The 16,210-nt window shown below is 45.5% G+C and overlaps 1 protein-coding gene across 2 annotated transcripts in view; it reads left to right on the top strand.

The window, feature by feature from the left end:
- Nucleotides 1-1,301: 1,301 nt before the first annotated feature.
- Nucleotides 1,302-16,210, top strand: part of DNTT (DNA nucleotidylexotransferase) — a 32,037-nt gene continuing 17,128 nt past the window's right edge. For both annotated transcript variants that reach the window (XM_070057485.1, XM_002718550.4), the window contains exons 1-2: nucleotides 1,302-1,908; nucleotides 15,377-15,551. In XM_070057485.1, the coding sequence (XP_069913586.1) occupies nucleotides 1,577-1,908; nucleotides 15,377-15,551 (507 nt within the window). In that variant the 5' untranslated portion in view covers nucleotides 1,302-1,576. The remainder of the gene's footprint in view (nucleotides 1,909-15,376; nucleotides 15,552-16,210) is intronic.

The following is a 16,210-nucleotide window of genomic DNA, read 5'->3' as shown; positions in this document are numbered from 1 at the left end:
AACTGATTTTATAAGTAGTAGACTATGAACATTTAATCTCATTGTTTAAAATACAACATAATTCGGGTGGTCATATGGTGTCTGTCATACTTTATAGTGCCTTGTTATTAGACTTCCAAGTGGGTTCTGGGCCTTGCCTGTACAGGTGATGTTGTAATGAACACCATGGAACATATATTTCTACATATTTCTCCTCCCCCAAACAATGGACATGTTGGGACAGGGGCTTTGGACATCTTAAAGATCTCCTCATGCTCTTGCCAACTTTCCCTTTAGAGTCAGAAGCCTGACTCCCTCGACACTTCAGCAAGTACTTGTCCAACAGCTGTTTAACACTCTCCTTGCCTGAAATACACCACCGCACAAAGCTGCTCTCTATGATCTTGGATAGTTACACAAGGGTTCTTCAAAAAGCTCATAGAAAATGAAATGGAAAGATTACTTTGATGCAAAATTTTTTAAACCCATGAATAGATTTTCATAATACATCTTTTAATTAATTTTTGAAGACCCCACCCCCATAGTAACTAAAAAGTTCTTCTGCAGGGAGCTGAAATCTAATAATCTCTAACAACCACCGGAATATTTCTGCCTTTGTTTTCCTAAGCAACACAGAGAGATTTGCAGATGCTTCAAGGTAGCTGTCACATCTCTCTCCCCCTGGTTTTGTGATGGGATGTTCATGTGTTTTCGGAGGTGGTGAAAGTGTCAAAGCATATGGCAGAGTGGTGAGCAGAGCTCGGACTTGTTATTGGGGAAGACTCCTTGGTGGTTAAGAACACAGGTTTTAAAAGCAGACAAATCTGAGTTTGAATCTTAGCTCAGTCATTTCCTAGTGTGGACCATTTATTAGCTCTGTAACCTTGAGCACACTGTGTAGACAGATGCTGATGGCAGCATTTGCTTGCTGGTGCTAATTTAAGGATTCAGTAGGCTAAAGCTTGTAGATGCTTGCCTTGGTTACAGAGTAGGTCTTCAGAAAATAGATCTATAAAGTGTGTTGAAGAAAGACAAGCTCAATTTTGCAATTGAATGATGAAAATATCTCTTATGGCAAAGATATTCATCTGAAGATCATGCCACCGCCGAAGATCTGTTTTAGGGCTATGTAACAGACTACTCTCAGGACAATCTTAGTCCACTGAACTAAAACTAAGCCCAAGTCTTTGGGCTCTGTACCCACGTGGGAGACCTGGATGGAGTTCCAGGCTCCTGGCTTCGGATCAGACCAGCCCTGGCTGTTGAGGCCATTTGAGGAGTGAACCAGAGGATGGAAGACCTCTCCCTCTCTAATTCTGCCTTTAAAATAAATAAATAAATCTTTTTAAAAGGGGGGGAATCAATAAATAAACACAAGAGGGGGCCTCAACTTATCTGTAAATAAATAAGTGACATGACAACCATGCTGCTTCCCTACCTTCTTCACAAGGTTATTCTGAGGAGCTGAGGAAACCCTGCATACAAAACAAAAGTTAATTTACGCTTTCACCAGGATCTCCATATTGGACAAAAGAACTGAACAGACATCAAAATTCCCCATGGCCTTGAGCAGGAAGCTGTGGCCGGGGCAGTGCTCATGGGGGCTTGCCTGGCCTCAGAGCCCGCGTGGGTGACATCAAAGCCCTCGCTGCAGGAGGGCGCGGCCCCCCTCACTTCTGGAGACACCGCCGGATGGCACAGCCAGAGCCAGCTGCAGCCTCTGCCCATGGATCCCCTACAAGCAGTGCATTTGGAGCCTCGGAAGAAGAGATCCCGGCAGATGGGTGCCTCGAGGACCTCCCTGCCTCAAGACGTCAAATTTCGAGATCTGGTCCTCTTCATTTTGGAGAAGAAAATGGGAACTACCCGCAGAGCGTTCCTCATGGAGCTGGCCCGCAGGAAAGGGTTCAGGGTTGAAAATGAGCTCAGGTAGGACACTGCCCATTCCACCTTGCACAGAAGGAGGGCCTCTGTGAGCAGCTTCTCTGAAACCCCAGAAACCTGTGTGCTTCTTCCATGTACAGAATAGGTGATGTTCCCACTGGGGGCCATATGCACAGTCTGAGAACAGATCTGAGCCCATCATTTAGGGAAATGACTGGGGACTGAATACATTAAATTGAAATTAGCTGGCACCAAATGATAAGGTAAAGACATTCTTCTTACTGTTATTATTATAATTATTATTATTCATTTTTACTATTATTATTTTGCCTTTCACTATTATGACATAAGGAGTTATCTAGGGATGATAAATGGAAAATCAGTCAAAAAATTTAATGTTGAAACCACTCAACTTCATTTTTTACCAAATTGAGCAAAATACCACTGAGTTCAATCAGAAAATGTCAGCTTTTTGAGGTAGAAAGAATGATTTGGTGGTTTGGCTCTTTCTCTAAATATCTGGTTGTGCTGAGGGGACCAGAGTCTGTGTTGGGCTAGGGTGAGTGACCAGTCAGCTCACAGGCACGCCAGTGTGGCTCTGATCGTGTCGCTCCAGGGAGCAGTACGAGAGAGAGAGGCTGGCTCAGGTGACCGATCTGTGCAGGGGCGGCTGGCGCCGTGGCAGAGTGATGATGCAGTCAGGGCCCAGGCCAGGAGGCGATGGAAGCCACCGCTGAACCACTTGGACTAGTTCATCACAAATCTACTCCCCTTAAACAGCAGTGATCTGGGTTGTTTTCTAACATCTAGATAAGCTCTTCACTAGTATCAAATAGATGAAGAGAAAACTAAACAAAATCCAGAAACAAATGTGCTGTGAACAGAGCTGCCGGGGGCTTGCAATGGAGAAACGGGATCCATGCAATGGGCTGTCAACCGTGTGAGGGAAAGACCCGTGACAGGCTCCTCCAGGAAACCAAGCACACTCAATGGGAAAAGACAGTTTGCTTTAAAGCTACAACTCACTAACATCTTCTGCTAAAAACAAAATCAGCTTTAAAGTGCTGGAGAGACTTATTTCAAAAGTCAATAATCAGACACGTTCTTTTTCACGGTATAATTCATAGTGACTTTTTTTATTTTCTAAATTCCCCTACTTATGGGAAACCAGGAGCTTCCTATGGTCTCTTACATCTTATTTCTCTTCACATGGTTTCCTTTTTCCCCTTCATGTCTCATTTTTTGGTTCCTCTTTTTAAGATCCTGTGGCTATCCTCAATCTTATTTCTTAACATCCTTTCCATAAAATACTAGATTTCATCTAATGGTTAGGTCTGCCTAATCTTACAGATTTACATGATATGATAGCATCAAGGAGGAAAAAGCTTACATAGGTAAAGAGGTAAAAAAAAATTTTTTAAAGCCAAAGATATAAAAATCTTAGCAAATATGCAACTGTTTTTTGTGGTCAGAGGGTGTGACAAGGGTTAGGCAGGAAGGTGAGCTCCAGACCACTTACATGGAACGCTCTGCGGATGTCCAGGCTCCCAGCAGGGGCTCCCTGACTTAGTTAGAGACTCAGCAACCAGCATGCACACAGTGGCTAAGGCAGGTCCTTCGGGAGATGATGGGAGGCAAGTTTCTTTGTTGGCAGAGCGAGGAAGAGGCAGCTCTGTGCCCCAGGTGCTCCTGCCATGGGCCAAGGCCAGCTGCTCAGGCAACAGAGGAAACTAGGGCAAGGCGATCCAACTGCTGCTGTGCTTGCGATGGTGGCAGAGTCCCCAGACTGGGCACTCAGAAGGCACATTAAACACAAGGGCGCACTACAGCACAAAAGCAAACCACAGGAAGCGCAAGTCCCAGCTCCCAAACAGAATTTCTGCACATAGATAGACTTTAATCGGAAACAAAAGTAAAAATCATTGTAGGGGAAAATCTCTAGATTAGAAATCTAGAAACCTTAAATCCTGGTCCTGACCCTCCCCAGCCATGTGGTAAAGAGGCAAGGGCTTTCTTCCCCGGCCTGAGTTCCCTGACCAACGGTCTGCTCCGTCTGACGTCATCACCAAATGAGATGAGGGATGCCAATGTGCCTCGAGAAATTGGAACAGCTACGCAAAGGGAACCGCCCTCTTGTTAACCAGCTAGACTACTGGCTTTTACAGGAAAATCCCAAAGTGAGGCTTCTCTCTCCATGATATGATCAGGTAGAATAGAAGCAAGCAAAGCACAGACAGGAAGGAGAGCCATCAAAATGTCATGAGCAGTTATTTAGGAAGGGCGATATTTGGTAGGGAAAGGTTATGGTGTTTTTGTTTTCCACTTTTTTTGTTTACAATGAGCTTATGTTTTAAAGTGAAAAAAGCAATGTATTTTTAGAATTTATATATTATTTTACTTTATGTATCTAAAAGGAAGAGAGAGAGAGAGAGAGAGAGAGAGAGAGAGAGAGAGAGATCTCCTACCTGCTGGTTTATCTCCAAATGCCTGCAACAGCCAGGGCTGGGCCAGGCTGAAACCAGGAACTGGGAACTCACTCTGGACCTTTCACATAGATGACAGGAACCCAACCACTGGAGCCATCACTTGCCGCCTCCCAGGTGCTCCTCAGCAGGAAGCTGGAACCAAGAGTCAGAGGTGGACCATGAACTCAGGTACCCCTTTATGGGATGAGAGCATCCCAAGTGATGGCTCAACCACTGCACCAAATGCCTGCCCAGAAAGGTGGTATTTAAAAGAAAGGATGCTTCTCATCAAAAAGAGAGCTATATCCTAGTGGAGATGAGATGCAGAAAGAGGAGCTAAGAAAAAGAAAAAAAAAAAAAAGGAAAGAAAAAAGGCTCTGAAATAGGCAGCAATTCCCACCATTCCTAGGATACTCTTTGGCTGCCAAGAAGATTAAATTTGAGAAAACAACTGATTCCTGCTTTACTTGGGCCTAAACATAGATGAACCTCAACAGACTGATTGAACTCTCTGGAGCTTTCCTATTCTCTCCAGCATATGTGCACCTTATCTGGGTCGGGCTTCATTAACATTTATGTTAATGAAAAGATACACACATGCTTCCTAGTTCCTGTGCTGTAGGGTGCATGAATTAGGGAAATGGTAAGTCCCTGGAGGCATTTTTGCACATTTATGAAAGGGATATTCCATGGCTGACATCCTAAATTTCAGAGTAGCTTCACAAATTTTTGACTACCTAGGACACGTTAGACAAGGATCAGAATCCCCTGCTTGCCACATTCTTATTTCATCTGGGGTTCCAACCCACTGAGCTACTTTGAAGCTGTATTCAATCATCAACCCTCTTCCATAGGATATTAACTAAGCTTCCTCTCTGTGTCTTAACCCAAATCACTGATGCTGAGTAAGAAAGAGCTGTAGCCAGGAAGGTTGGCTCTACTGGCACCCAGCGGTCCAGCACTTGTTAAGTCCATTGGTCGGGCAGAGGGAAAGCTGCCACGTGAGAGTGTCATCTTGCCTAGACCCCCGTGACTTGTGTACAATGGTGTCTCTGGGAGGCATGAATACAGACACAGTGCGAGATTGTCACCAACAAAGAATTTGGTTAGCAAGCACTCTACAGTACAAGGGAGCTCCACAAGGTTCATGGAGAATGTATATTAATAAAAAAATGCATGGACTTAAAATTTTAACATCAAAGTAAATCGATCTTTTAATGATATTTTAATTTAATCTTATTTATTTTTATTGAAGATATATTTATTTCAAAGTCAGAGCTGCACAGAGAGAGAAGAAGAGGCAGAGAGAGAGAGAGAGAGGTCCTCCATCTGCTGGTTCACTCCCCAATTGGCCGCAACAGCCAGAGCTGTGCTGATCTGGAGCCAGGAGCCTCCTCCGGGCCTCCCACGTATGTGCAGGGGCCCAAGGACTTGGGCCATCCTCTACTGTTTTCCCAGGCCATAGCAGAGAGCTAGATTGGAAGTGGAGTAGACATGATTTGAACCAGTGCCCATATGGGATGCCAGCACTGCAGGCAGCGGCTTTATCTGCTACGCCACAGCAACAGCCCCTAAGTTTCATTTTCAACAATGTGTATATTATTTGAGAGACCAGGAGACAGAGGCAGAGAGAGACAGCTTCCATCTATTGGTTTACTCACCAAATGTCTGCAACGGTCTGCCAGCAAACGCTGAAAGCCAGGAAGACAATCCAGGTCTCCTGTAGGGGTGACAGGGACCAAGCTGTTAGAATCATCAGTGCTGCCTGCCAGGGGCTGCATTAGCAGAGGCTGGGGTCAGGGGCCAGAGAACAGACTTGATCCCAAGCACTCTGAATTGGTACACACATCTTTGTCTTAATTACTAGGCCAAGCCCCTACCTTAATTCTAGTTTTCACAAGCTTTTTGAAGTTCCCTGGTATTGGTGAGGTTCTGAATACACAAAATAACAGAAGACACCAGTCCCCCAAGCACGGAGTTCTCAATCAGAAAGGGAAGCCAGCAATTGTACCTGTGTTGTTACCAAGAATTAAAATAAGAAGAATACCATGGATTCCAAGTATGCATTGGTCTCCCTTTTTATTTAAAAAAATAGCATTTTCCTCCCTACCCCTTTACTTTTCTTGTGTTATTTTGGACCCCCTTCTAGAGCAGTTCTTTCAGAAAGCTGCAATTATAACCCCTTTCTCTGCCGGTGAGATGTAAACCTTCTAACTGGCAGGAGCTGAGAGCCTTGTCTTCGAAATGCAAACATTCAAGGCCATGACTCTCATTTCCAGTCTGTGGGAAGGTACAGGCCGTGGCGGACACCTTGCTGTGACATGCACCATGGAAGTGTGCTTCTCCTTCAGATGAGCTCCAGTTGACAGACCCAGGTGGCCAAGGCACCTGATCCCGCTCAGCATTTCCCCCAGCGTATCCCGGCCTGGGAAGTCTCCTGCCTGTTACTCCCACAAAGCTGAGCTCAGTGCGCTCGGGGCCCTCTTTAGCAGTGGTCGCTGCTGAACACAATCTGTCCTTACCTCTGTAACCTGGCTTTGCTTATCTCTGACAAGGTGCTAGCACTTCAAATTTGTAGTGTGTGAAATCAAAATAGCTAGAGTCCTTGTTTGCAAAACACACAGAATGCCAGATGTCACCTGTCACAGAAACAAGACGAGGTAGAACTGGCTCATCTCCAGGCCCCTTCCAGGTTCACTGTCCAAACACAACTTTACTAGTTTTTCTTCTATCTTTTTTCATTGTTTCGCCTTGTCTACCTTGAATGCCTTCACCCTAGGCAGCTCCAAGATCTAAGACCCCTGGAAGCCCCCCACCTGCCAGAGGAGAGGACTTCTTCCTGGAAAGCTGCTGGGATTGCCAGTCTGAGGTGGCTCCCAGCCCTTCTGCTGGGTCACCCCTCCCTGACTCCAGAAGGCCCTGTGTAGTCTCATGCGTGGACCTCACCTGCAGACCATAGACAATTCTCTTAAACATGGTGGGTTTTGAGAAATACTCACTCAGAGAGCGATTTTACCATTGTGTTTACCAAGATTTTATTTTTACAAATTCAAGAGCATGGAAGGTACTCTGTAGTCATGCTCTGGTTCAAGTTATTTCCTATATCAAAATGTGTAAACTTTAGTGAAAATTTTCATAATCTCATTTAAAATAAAATCAAGCAAGATCTTCCAGGTCACAGGTACAGCAGGACTAGAGTGCAAGCCTGTCTTTATTGGTGCTGGTATGAGTGCGGGATAAAACCAAATAGAGCTGCTTCCATTTTTCTGGTTCAAGGATTCTGAAACGCATCAGTTGCTATGGGAAACTGGCAGATTTTTTTTTTAACTGTAAACAGCCTAGGTTAACTATAAATGACTAAGTCATTGCTTACAAAATAAACTCAACATCGGATTGGAACAATCAGAAAGAAGCACTTCTGAGGAACAAAGCAGGTGACCATCCAGGAAGACTGAGACAGTCACACTGGGGGCGGGCAGGTGGGGAAGGTGCATCCCAGGCAACAAAGCATGGCTGCTGCTTTCTTCATGGAGGAAGTTGCTCCTTGCACTGGGAGAGACAGGAGCAACTACGAAAGGAAAGGCAGAGGGGCAGGCATTTAGCTTTGCAGTTAACACACAGTTTAAGATAGCTGTGTCCAGCACTGAAGTGCCAAGGTTCAATCCTCAGCTCCAGTTCGTGATTCCAGCTCCCTGCCAGTGAGGACCAGGTACGCAGCAGGTGACAGCTCAAGTGACTAGGTTCCTGCCACCCCTGTGGGAGACCTAGATGAGGTTCCCAGCACCTGGCTCCAACTGAGTCTAGTGCTGGCTGTTGTGGGCATTTGTGCAGTGAACAAGTGGACAGGAGCTCCCTCTGTCTCTCATTTTACCTCTCTCTCTCTCTCTGCCTCCAAGACTGAAAAAAAAAAAAAAAAAAAGGAAAGGCAGGAAGAGCATCAGAATTATCTGAGAAAAATAATTTCAGATCTGAGACTTAAATTCCATATCCCAAGGCCTATTAGGCATAGAGTACCTCTTCACAATTCTTGTGGTATGTTTTATCACATGTATTACTATGTACTTAATTTGTTTTGTTTTAAATTGACACATGACAATTATATATATTTATGTATACAATGGGTAAAGATCAACTCAGGGTGATTAGCATTTCCATCTCCTTACATGTGTATCATTTCTTTGTGTGTGAAGCCCTTGAATCCCTCTAGTTCTTTATAAAATATACAATAAGTTATTGTAAATTTATCATATCTATCATCACCCTACCACACTGCAGAATACTAGAATTTATGGCCGTGATCTAATTCTATTTTAGTATCATTATCCAACCTCCCTCTACTTGCCTTTCCTTAATTGCTTCTTTTAATTGTCCCTAACTGGAATCATTAAAAAATATTTAGTCTTGTCCTAGGGAATAAGATGCATAAAAATCATGGCCTGATATGCATAATTTAAAAATAAGATATAAATATGTACAGGCTTTTAGGTGCTCAGCTGTGTACCCCCTAACACTACCTCATGCACCTGCAGAGATCAATGGAAAACACTGCTGTAACTCAGCCCGAAGGCCAGCATAGGAATCAAGTCTAGGCTGGGGAAGTTCCAGGGAGAAGCTTTCTCCACAATGCAGGTGCTCACTGTGGAGTTCTTGGGCTGAGGGGTGGTTTTAAAACAGGATTGGTCCCATGAGGAGGCAGAGACTGTGGATCCCTTGCATCTGGGAAGGATGGTGTCTGCTTCAACCAATGTGGGGACAGCAGAAGTGACATTGTGTGACTTTTGAGGCTGGGTCCAAAGGGGCAGGTAGCTCCTGTGTGTTCCAGCAACACTACCCTGGCACCCCAGAAGTCTGGATTCTCTTTAGAGAGAACGTGTAAATGTGCTTGGGCTGATAGCTATACTGAACCCAGCCTTCTGCCATCCTCACCAAGATGAGAGTGGGGAACCACAGGGAGAATCAGTACCCCCAAGGCACCATTCAGTCCCAGAGGATCACCCAGGCAAGACAGCATGAATTATTAACCAAAAAAATTGTGAGGTACTATGTAAACAGTACATAGATAACTATGTAACAAAATCATTGCCTTTCTAAGCCATTACATTTTGGAATCATCAGCAACGCACCAATAGATAACCAGAACAGAGCAATTGTATCAGAATCACCAATGGAACTTGTCAAAATGCATATTCCCAGGCCCCAAGTGAGACCCAGGGAACCTGGAATCTGAATCTTTACCTAGTTTCCTGAGTGTCCCTGGTGGTATGAGAGACATTCCTTTACAGTTACTGAGTCATTCATTCTCCAATTCATTCTATAGCCTCTGTTGAGCACTACAATGAGTGGGGCTTATGCCGGCCACCAGACATGCTTATAACCAGAGGCAAACGCTGCTTCAGAATTGTTATAATTGGCTCAAAGCCTTCTAGATTTAGTCCAAGACATTAATAATTGGTCACAGTTGAGAAATTAGGTGCAATGAAAGAACTAAATCCTCTGATGTTTCACGAACAGCTACCTCAGCAGCACCTTGGGGCCTTTGGAGAGAGCGAGCCAGGGACAACCTCAGCCCCTATCCCAGATTTATTTGCCCTTGAATGTGACATTCATGTGGCTTTTTCTCCCTAAGTAGAAAAGTGACAATAGCTAGTTCATGGTAGAGAAAGGGAAGCTACAGGAAAGTATTTCAAACAAGCGGAACCTCCTCAATCTAGAACTGCGTTAAAGAGTTTCTGGGGTCAGGCACACCTGGGTCTGAATCCTGGCTTCATGGGAGCTCTCCAAGCCTCAGGTCTCTCCTCTGAAGTCTTATTGCTCACTTCATGAGGGAGTTATGAGGACTAAGCTGGAATCTGTACTTGTGTGTGTGTGTGTGTGAGTGTGTGTGTGCACGTGTGTATCTGTGAGTGCATGTGTGCATGTGTGTGTATGGTTATCACACTTGCTAATGGCCTGGAGGATTTCCTTCCAGTCTTTTCCTGCTGAATACACCGATGTTTTATTGTGTGGTTTTACAGCAGCCCTCCCCAGCCTCCCCCCACCCCCGGGAGTTCTCAGTATTGGTGTCGCTGTCAGAGACAAGGCTACATCTAGAGGAATCCAAGGTGAAGGGACAGTGGTGACAGAGCTGGGTGGTGAGCCTGGATAGGGGAGGGGCCTGAATTTGGAATATGAGCCCCATCTTAACACACTCATCTCCCTCAGAGCTTTAGGCAAAACCTGCAGCCCCAAGGGCCTGATAGCCTCAGGTGGCTTCTACTTCTGGGGTGTAGCTATGGCAACTGTCCTTTCAGGTTTTCTAGGTCAGTTCTACATGTTGTGCAATCTTATTATAGCGCATATGATATCGGACATAAAACTGCAGAATGTGAAGGCTATGTGGCAGCAGCAGGGCTGACGGGTCTAACGGTGTTAATAGGAAGTGGCTGTTCCATTTATGTTTCTGCCCTTTGGAGGTTTTCTCATCGGTATGATCCCCATCCAGACCTTCTTCCTGCTGCAAAAAGAGGGCACAGGAAAAGCACAAAGTCACAGATGTGAACTCACAGAAGGTCAAGCACACAGGCTTTGGAATAAAACAGACCTAGATGCAACACCCCACGCCATCAGTCAGAGCTGGGCGGGGTGGGGGTTAACATCTTCAAGGCGCTCCTTTCTTATTAAAGAAAGAAAACACACAACACACACACAGAAAGAGGAGAGAGAAAAAGAGACATGATCGCATCCCCTGGCCACTTCCCAAATGCCTACAATGGCTGGGACTGGGCCAGGCTGAAACTAGGAGCTAGAAGCAGGGAACTCAATCCAGGTCTCCATGTGTGAGGCAGGAACCCAGTCGCAGGAGCCATCACTGCTGCCTCCTGGGGTCTGCATTAGCAGGAAGCTGGAGTCAGCAACCAGAGCCAGGAACCAAACCCAGGTACTCAAATGTGCGACCTGGACATTTTAATCGGCATCTTAACCACTAGGCTAAGCACCCTTCTCATTTTTAGATGGGGGTGATAATACCTATTTCAAAGTGTTATTGATAATTAAATGAGGTAATCTATGAAATGTGCCCACTGTACTATCACACAGCCATATTCCCATATTATCAGTATTTTTATAGTAGAGTGTACAGAGCACAGAGCTAACCACTGCACCACCAAACACAGGACACGGCAGGGAGGTACTGTCAGCAGCACACACCAGAGGCAGCAGGTCTCCTGGTAACACGGCTGGTCAGGCTCAGAACTGAAAGTGAATGAGCATGGTCAGATATTGAGCTGTCTGCAGGGACCAAGGGTATCCCTGGCTCAGCTGAACTTGGCCAATATAAAAGACAGCAAATACAGACTGTGCCAGAAAAGGAGATTATTCTCTAAATAGCTTAAGTAATTTGTGGTGCAGGACCAGCTTCCAAAAAAAAAAAAAAAAGGCTTCCATTAAAATACAAAATCGCACGATAAAAGTACCGTGTCTATGTCAAAAGGCAATTAAAGGGGCTGAACAGCAGATTAAACTGCTGCTTGCAATGCTGGCATCCCACATCAGAGTGCTGTTTTGAATCCTGGTAAACTCAGCTTCTAGTCCAGCTCCCTGCTAACGGATCTGGGGACACAGTGGATGATGGGCCACATCATACTTGGGCCCTTGCCGTTCATCTGGGAGACCAGAATGGAGTTCCTGGTTCCTGGCTTTGTCCTGGCTTAGACCTAGCTGTTGTAGCCATATGGGGAGTGAACCAATGGATTCAAGATAGATTGTTCTCTCTTCTGCACTCTGCCTTTCAAATCAATGTATAAATATATATGTTTTAAAATTACAACTTTGTAAATGCTGACTTACAGTTTCTGGATTTACCTTGTTGAGAGCCAGTGACCAGCAATACTGAACTCACTGTAGCACTACTTTAAGAAGTCTTGTTCAATTGATTGTTCTTGTGTGTGCCTATTGTGGTCATTGCCATTGTGTTTGCTAATTGTTTACTGAGCATTTAAATCAGTCATCCTTCAGGTGATGTGCAGCCTTGCCATCCACAAGTTCGCTCATATTAACCAAGAAACACACGTGGTTCCCATCCAACGGTGTCAGCTCAGACACGCCCACACTGTGCCAGGACTCCTAGGAAAACACGCAGTGAGGGTACAGACAATGAGGGCCCTGAATTTGGAAGTGGGTCCCCAGAACTCCCCTTCAGCATACTCTTTTCCCTCTAAGGTTTAGGCCAAACCCTATGTATAATGATAATAATAATAATTATATCACAAATGTTATCATAAAATATTTTCCTCCAAAGGGCAGAAATATAGATGAAATAACACTTCCTTTCTAAGCCTATTAATCCTTCCGTTGTCTTCCCGAAGTCTCAACATAAAGAATCTCTCAAGAAGTCTGTCATGAATAATTTTGAGAGTTACAGTGCAGGGACCTAGAATAGGGAAGCCATAACTCACATGACTCATCTTCCCCCCACATTGGTAAAATGTTGTTTGATCAGGCCTGACTTCACACATCCTGTCCCCCACATGGCACCAGTGCCCACTTCTCCGCAGCTATGACCTCAGATTCCAACTGTCAACTGGATATTTTTGCTTGAACCCCCTGCCATCCTCCAAATGCAGCATGCTCGAAATAAACCACAATTTATTCCCCCGCCTCCTCCCTCAAAGAGACCTGGCTTCCTAAATCCCTATTTGCACTCAAGGCACTTGGCTCTGCTGTAGACAACCTGGAGTAGCACTAGACTCCCAGGCCCACTTCTCTCTCACAGGGGAGCTGGAGCCGGATGCCCCTCCCTGTTCTCCCGGGGTTAAACACCTCTCACACTTGGTCCACTATTTCATTCTCCTAAGGAACCATCCATCTCCTTCCCTCCAACTCTGTGTGTACCAGATTAGTTTCTTAAAATCTATTGTTGTGCTTTCAATCTTCTGCTCACAAAAACCTTTACTGACTCCAGAAAAGAAGATGTAACATCCTCAACCAAGGTTGAGGACAGGACTCTCTCTGACGTGGTTTTCCCGACTCCGCGGTGCCTGCAACCGCTTCCCATTGCCAAGTCTCCACTGCAACTTAGGCGTTCTTCTCCCCGAGCTCCAAATCTTCTCAGCCAGGAGGACCCAGAGTTTTGCCTTCCAGGTACCTTATTCCTACCCATCCACCAAAACTAAGCACAAATCTCAGCTCTGCCACAAAGCCACACACCTCACCCAACCCACACCCAGCTCTTGGCTTCTCTGAACACCACTTGTGGATCCCATGCACGTTCCACATCTTAGCACAACTCACACCATTGGCTGTCTTTACCACACACGCCACTAGTGTCCAGACACTTTCCTTTTCTTTGTGCCCACACCTCTCGCACCACCAGCTAGGGCTGTGCATGTCGCAGTGGGGCAGGACCCATCCGGCGGACTGAAGAGCCAAAGAAGGCAGGAGCCCCTGGGGAGAGAGAGACGTCAAGGAAGAGAACAGGACAGGAAGAGAGGAGAATTTTTCTCTTGAATGCCTGGGGATGCTGTTGGCCCATGCTAGTGCTCAGATTCATAGACTCTTTGAGCTGAATCGGCCTTAAAAAATCTTTGGGTTCAGTTATGTGATGCTGACTGTGAAGACTGATTAAAAACCGGGAATGACATGGCTGGCCCAGAGAAAACAATCAGCAAGGACAGGCACCGTGGACCAGCCACGGGCCGTCAGGGTCTCCCTCCACACCCTCTGCCCCTCAGCTTTGTCACTGTAAGCATGAATGACGTAATGCTTCCCCGAGGAGCCCCGTGAGTATTAAAGGAGATGACGTGTGTTAAGTGCTCAGTGGTTGTTAGGGAAGACATCCCTGCCCCTCCTACACCACAGAGATGTGCTTTCAAACACGGAAAACGGAACTTCCCAAGGGCTGATTTCAACCTTCTGCATCTGGGCCTCCACATCTGTGGGCCCTGGATTCGACCAGCCATGGGTCAAAAGTACCCCCAAAAAATCATTGTGTCTGTGCTGAACATGAGCAGACTTCTTTGTCTTGTCATTCACAAAATAATATGGTGTAACAGCTATTTAGATGGCATTTACTTTGCATTAAGTAGTACAAGCACCCAAGAGGTTATGCGAAGCATAACACAAGGAGATGTGCGTAGGTTCTATGCAAATTAGACCACTTCATATAAGGAAGACGAGCATCTGCAGATGTTGGTATCTGCGGGGATCCTGGAACCAACCCCCCACAGATTCTGAGCGACAACCGTAACCGGTTGTGAGTGGGAGGTTGCTGAGGTCGGACTGTTTGTAATTCACACGGTAAAAACCTAATCACCAAGGTGATGGTAATAGAAAGCGGGGTCTTTGGGGAATGATTGGGACCTGAAGGCTCCACTAGGTGAATAGGATCAATGACCTTATCACAGAGGCCCCCGAGAGCTGTCTTCCCTCTCCACCACGTGAGGACACGTAGCAGGTGCCACTGTGAAGAACAGGCCCTCACCTGATGCTGAATCTCCTAGAGCCTCAATCTTGAATTTCCCAGCCTCTAGATCTGTGAATAATGCAGTCTTATTCATAAATTACCCAGTTATAGTATTCTATGGTATAGTGGCCCAGATGGACTAAGAGAGATGTTATAAGCCTATCGACATCTATAACGACCCCCTATTTCTATTTGGGGTAGTGATGTAAAATGTTTTTCTAACTGTGGGTCACAGTCAAACAAGTGTGCGAGCCCTTGGATTTAAGCTCTCTACAAATAAATGTGAAAGGGCAGAGGACTGAGTGCTACGACAAGAACGATCTCACCTCCCACCTTCTCCAGACCTTGGTTTGCCATTGCTGTCACGGTCCTGGTAATCTTTTCTTAATTTTAAGAAAATTAAGATTAATTCTCTGATATGTAACACAGACCATTTCTGCTTCAGAAAGCAGAGAAGATTCCCCAGCCTGCAGGTCTAAATTATCTGTGCCAACGACCAGGGCCAGTGAGCGTCGTTCCCCAGCACACAGAATGCTCTCAAACCTCCAGGGAAGGGGAGCTTCTGACCTGCAAGCCCTCTCAGCTGCTTACTGTGTCTTGGCTTTTGCAGTGATTCTGTCACCCACATTGTAGCAGAGAACAACTCGGGTTCCGATGTTCTGGAATGGCTTCAGGTACAGAAAGTTAAAGATAGCTCCCAGCTCGAACTCCTCGACGTCTCCTGGCTGATAGAATGCATGGGAGCAGGGAGACCCGTGGAGATGACAGGGAAGCACCAGCTTGTTGTAAGTATCACGGCTGTGGTTGTCATCGCCGTTCGCTTGGTGGCTACGAACACGAGCTTTACAACTTCAGCCCCGGGCCGTGCCCCAGCTTCTCTGCTTGCTCCCTGTGTGGCCCTGCTGAGCTGCCGCTCCCTCCTCTGTTAACACGAGATGACAACAGTGCCTACATGATGGTCAGGAAGGTCGGAATAACACTGCACCTGCTACAGAGCAGACACTGAATAAATAAATGGTAGCTGTTTTTATAAACATGTCTACACACAACTTTTTAAAACATATGTAAGTCCTAATATTCCGGCAGCCAGAAAACAGAGGGTAGCTATTTTTCTCTAATTATCATTATTCAGAAAGAAAATAATAAAGTTAAGCTCTTAATGCCAAGTCCTCAATCAATAGTGCTAGAACTGTTGGGAAGGGGGCTTGGACCAGGATTCCACAAATTCACAGGAAAGAAAGATGATATTTAATTGGTAGCTCTTTCTCATTTTTTCTGATTTCAAAAATTATTCATGTTAATGATAGAAAACTGAAATATCAGAGATGTGCAGACACTAAGTTTGGGCCTTCTTTAAGTTTTAAAATGTTATTCTCAAGGCACACAGAGACCCGGAGACAAGGAGCTCCCACCCACTGGTTCACTCCTCAAAATACAACGGGCA

This window comes from Oryctolagus cuniculus, chromosome 15, assembly GCF_964237555.1.
Source record: "Oryctolagus cuniculus chromosome 15, mOryCun1.1, whole genome shotgun sequence".
Classification (NCBI taxonomy): domain Eukaryota; kingdom Metazoa; phylum Chordata; class Mammalia; order Lagomorpha; family Leporidae; genus Oryctolagus; species Oryctolagus cuniculus.
This window is presented reverse-complemented; position numbering and strand designations above follow the sequence as displayed.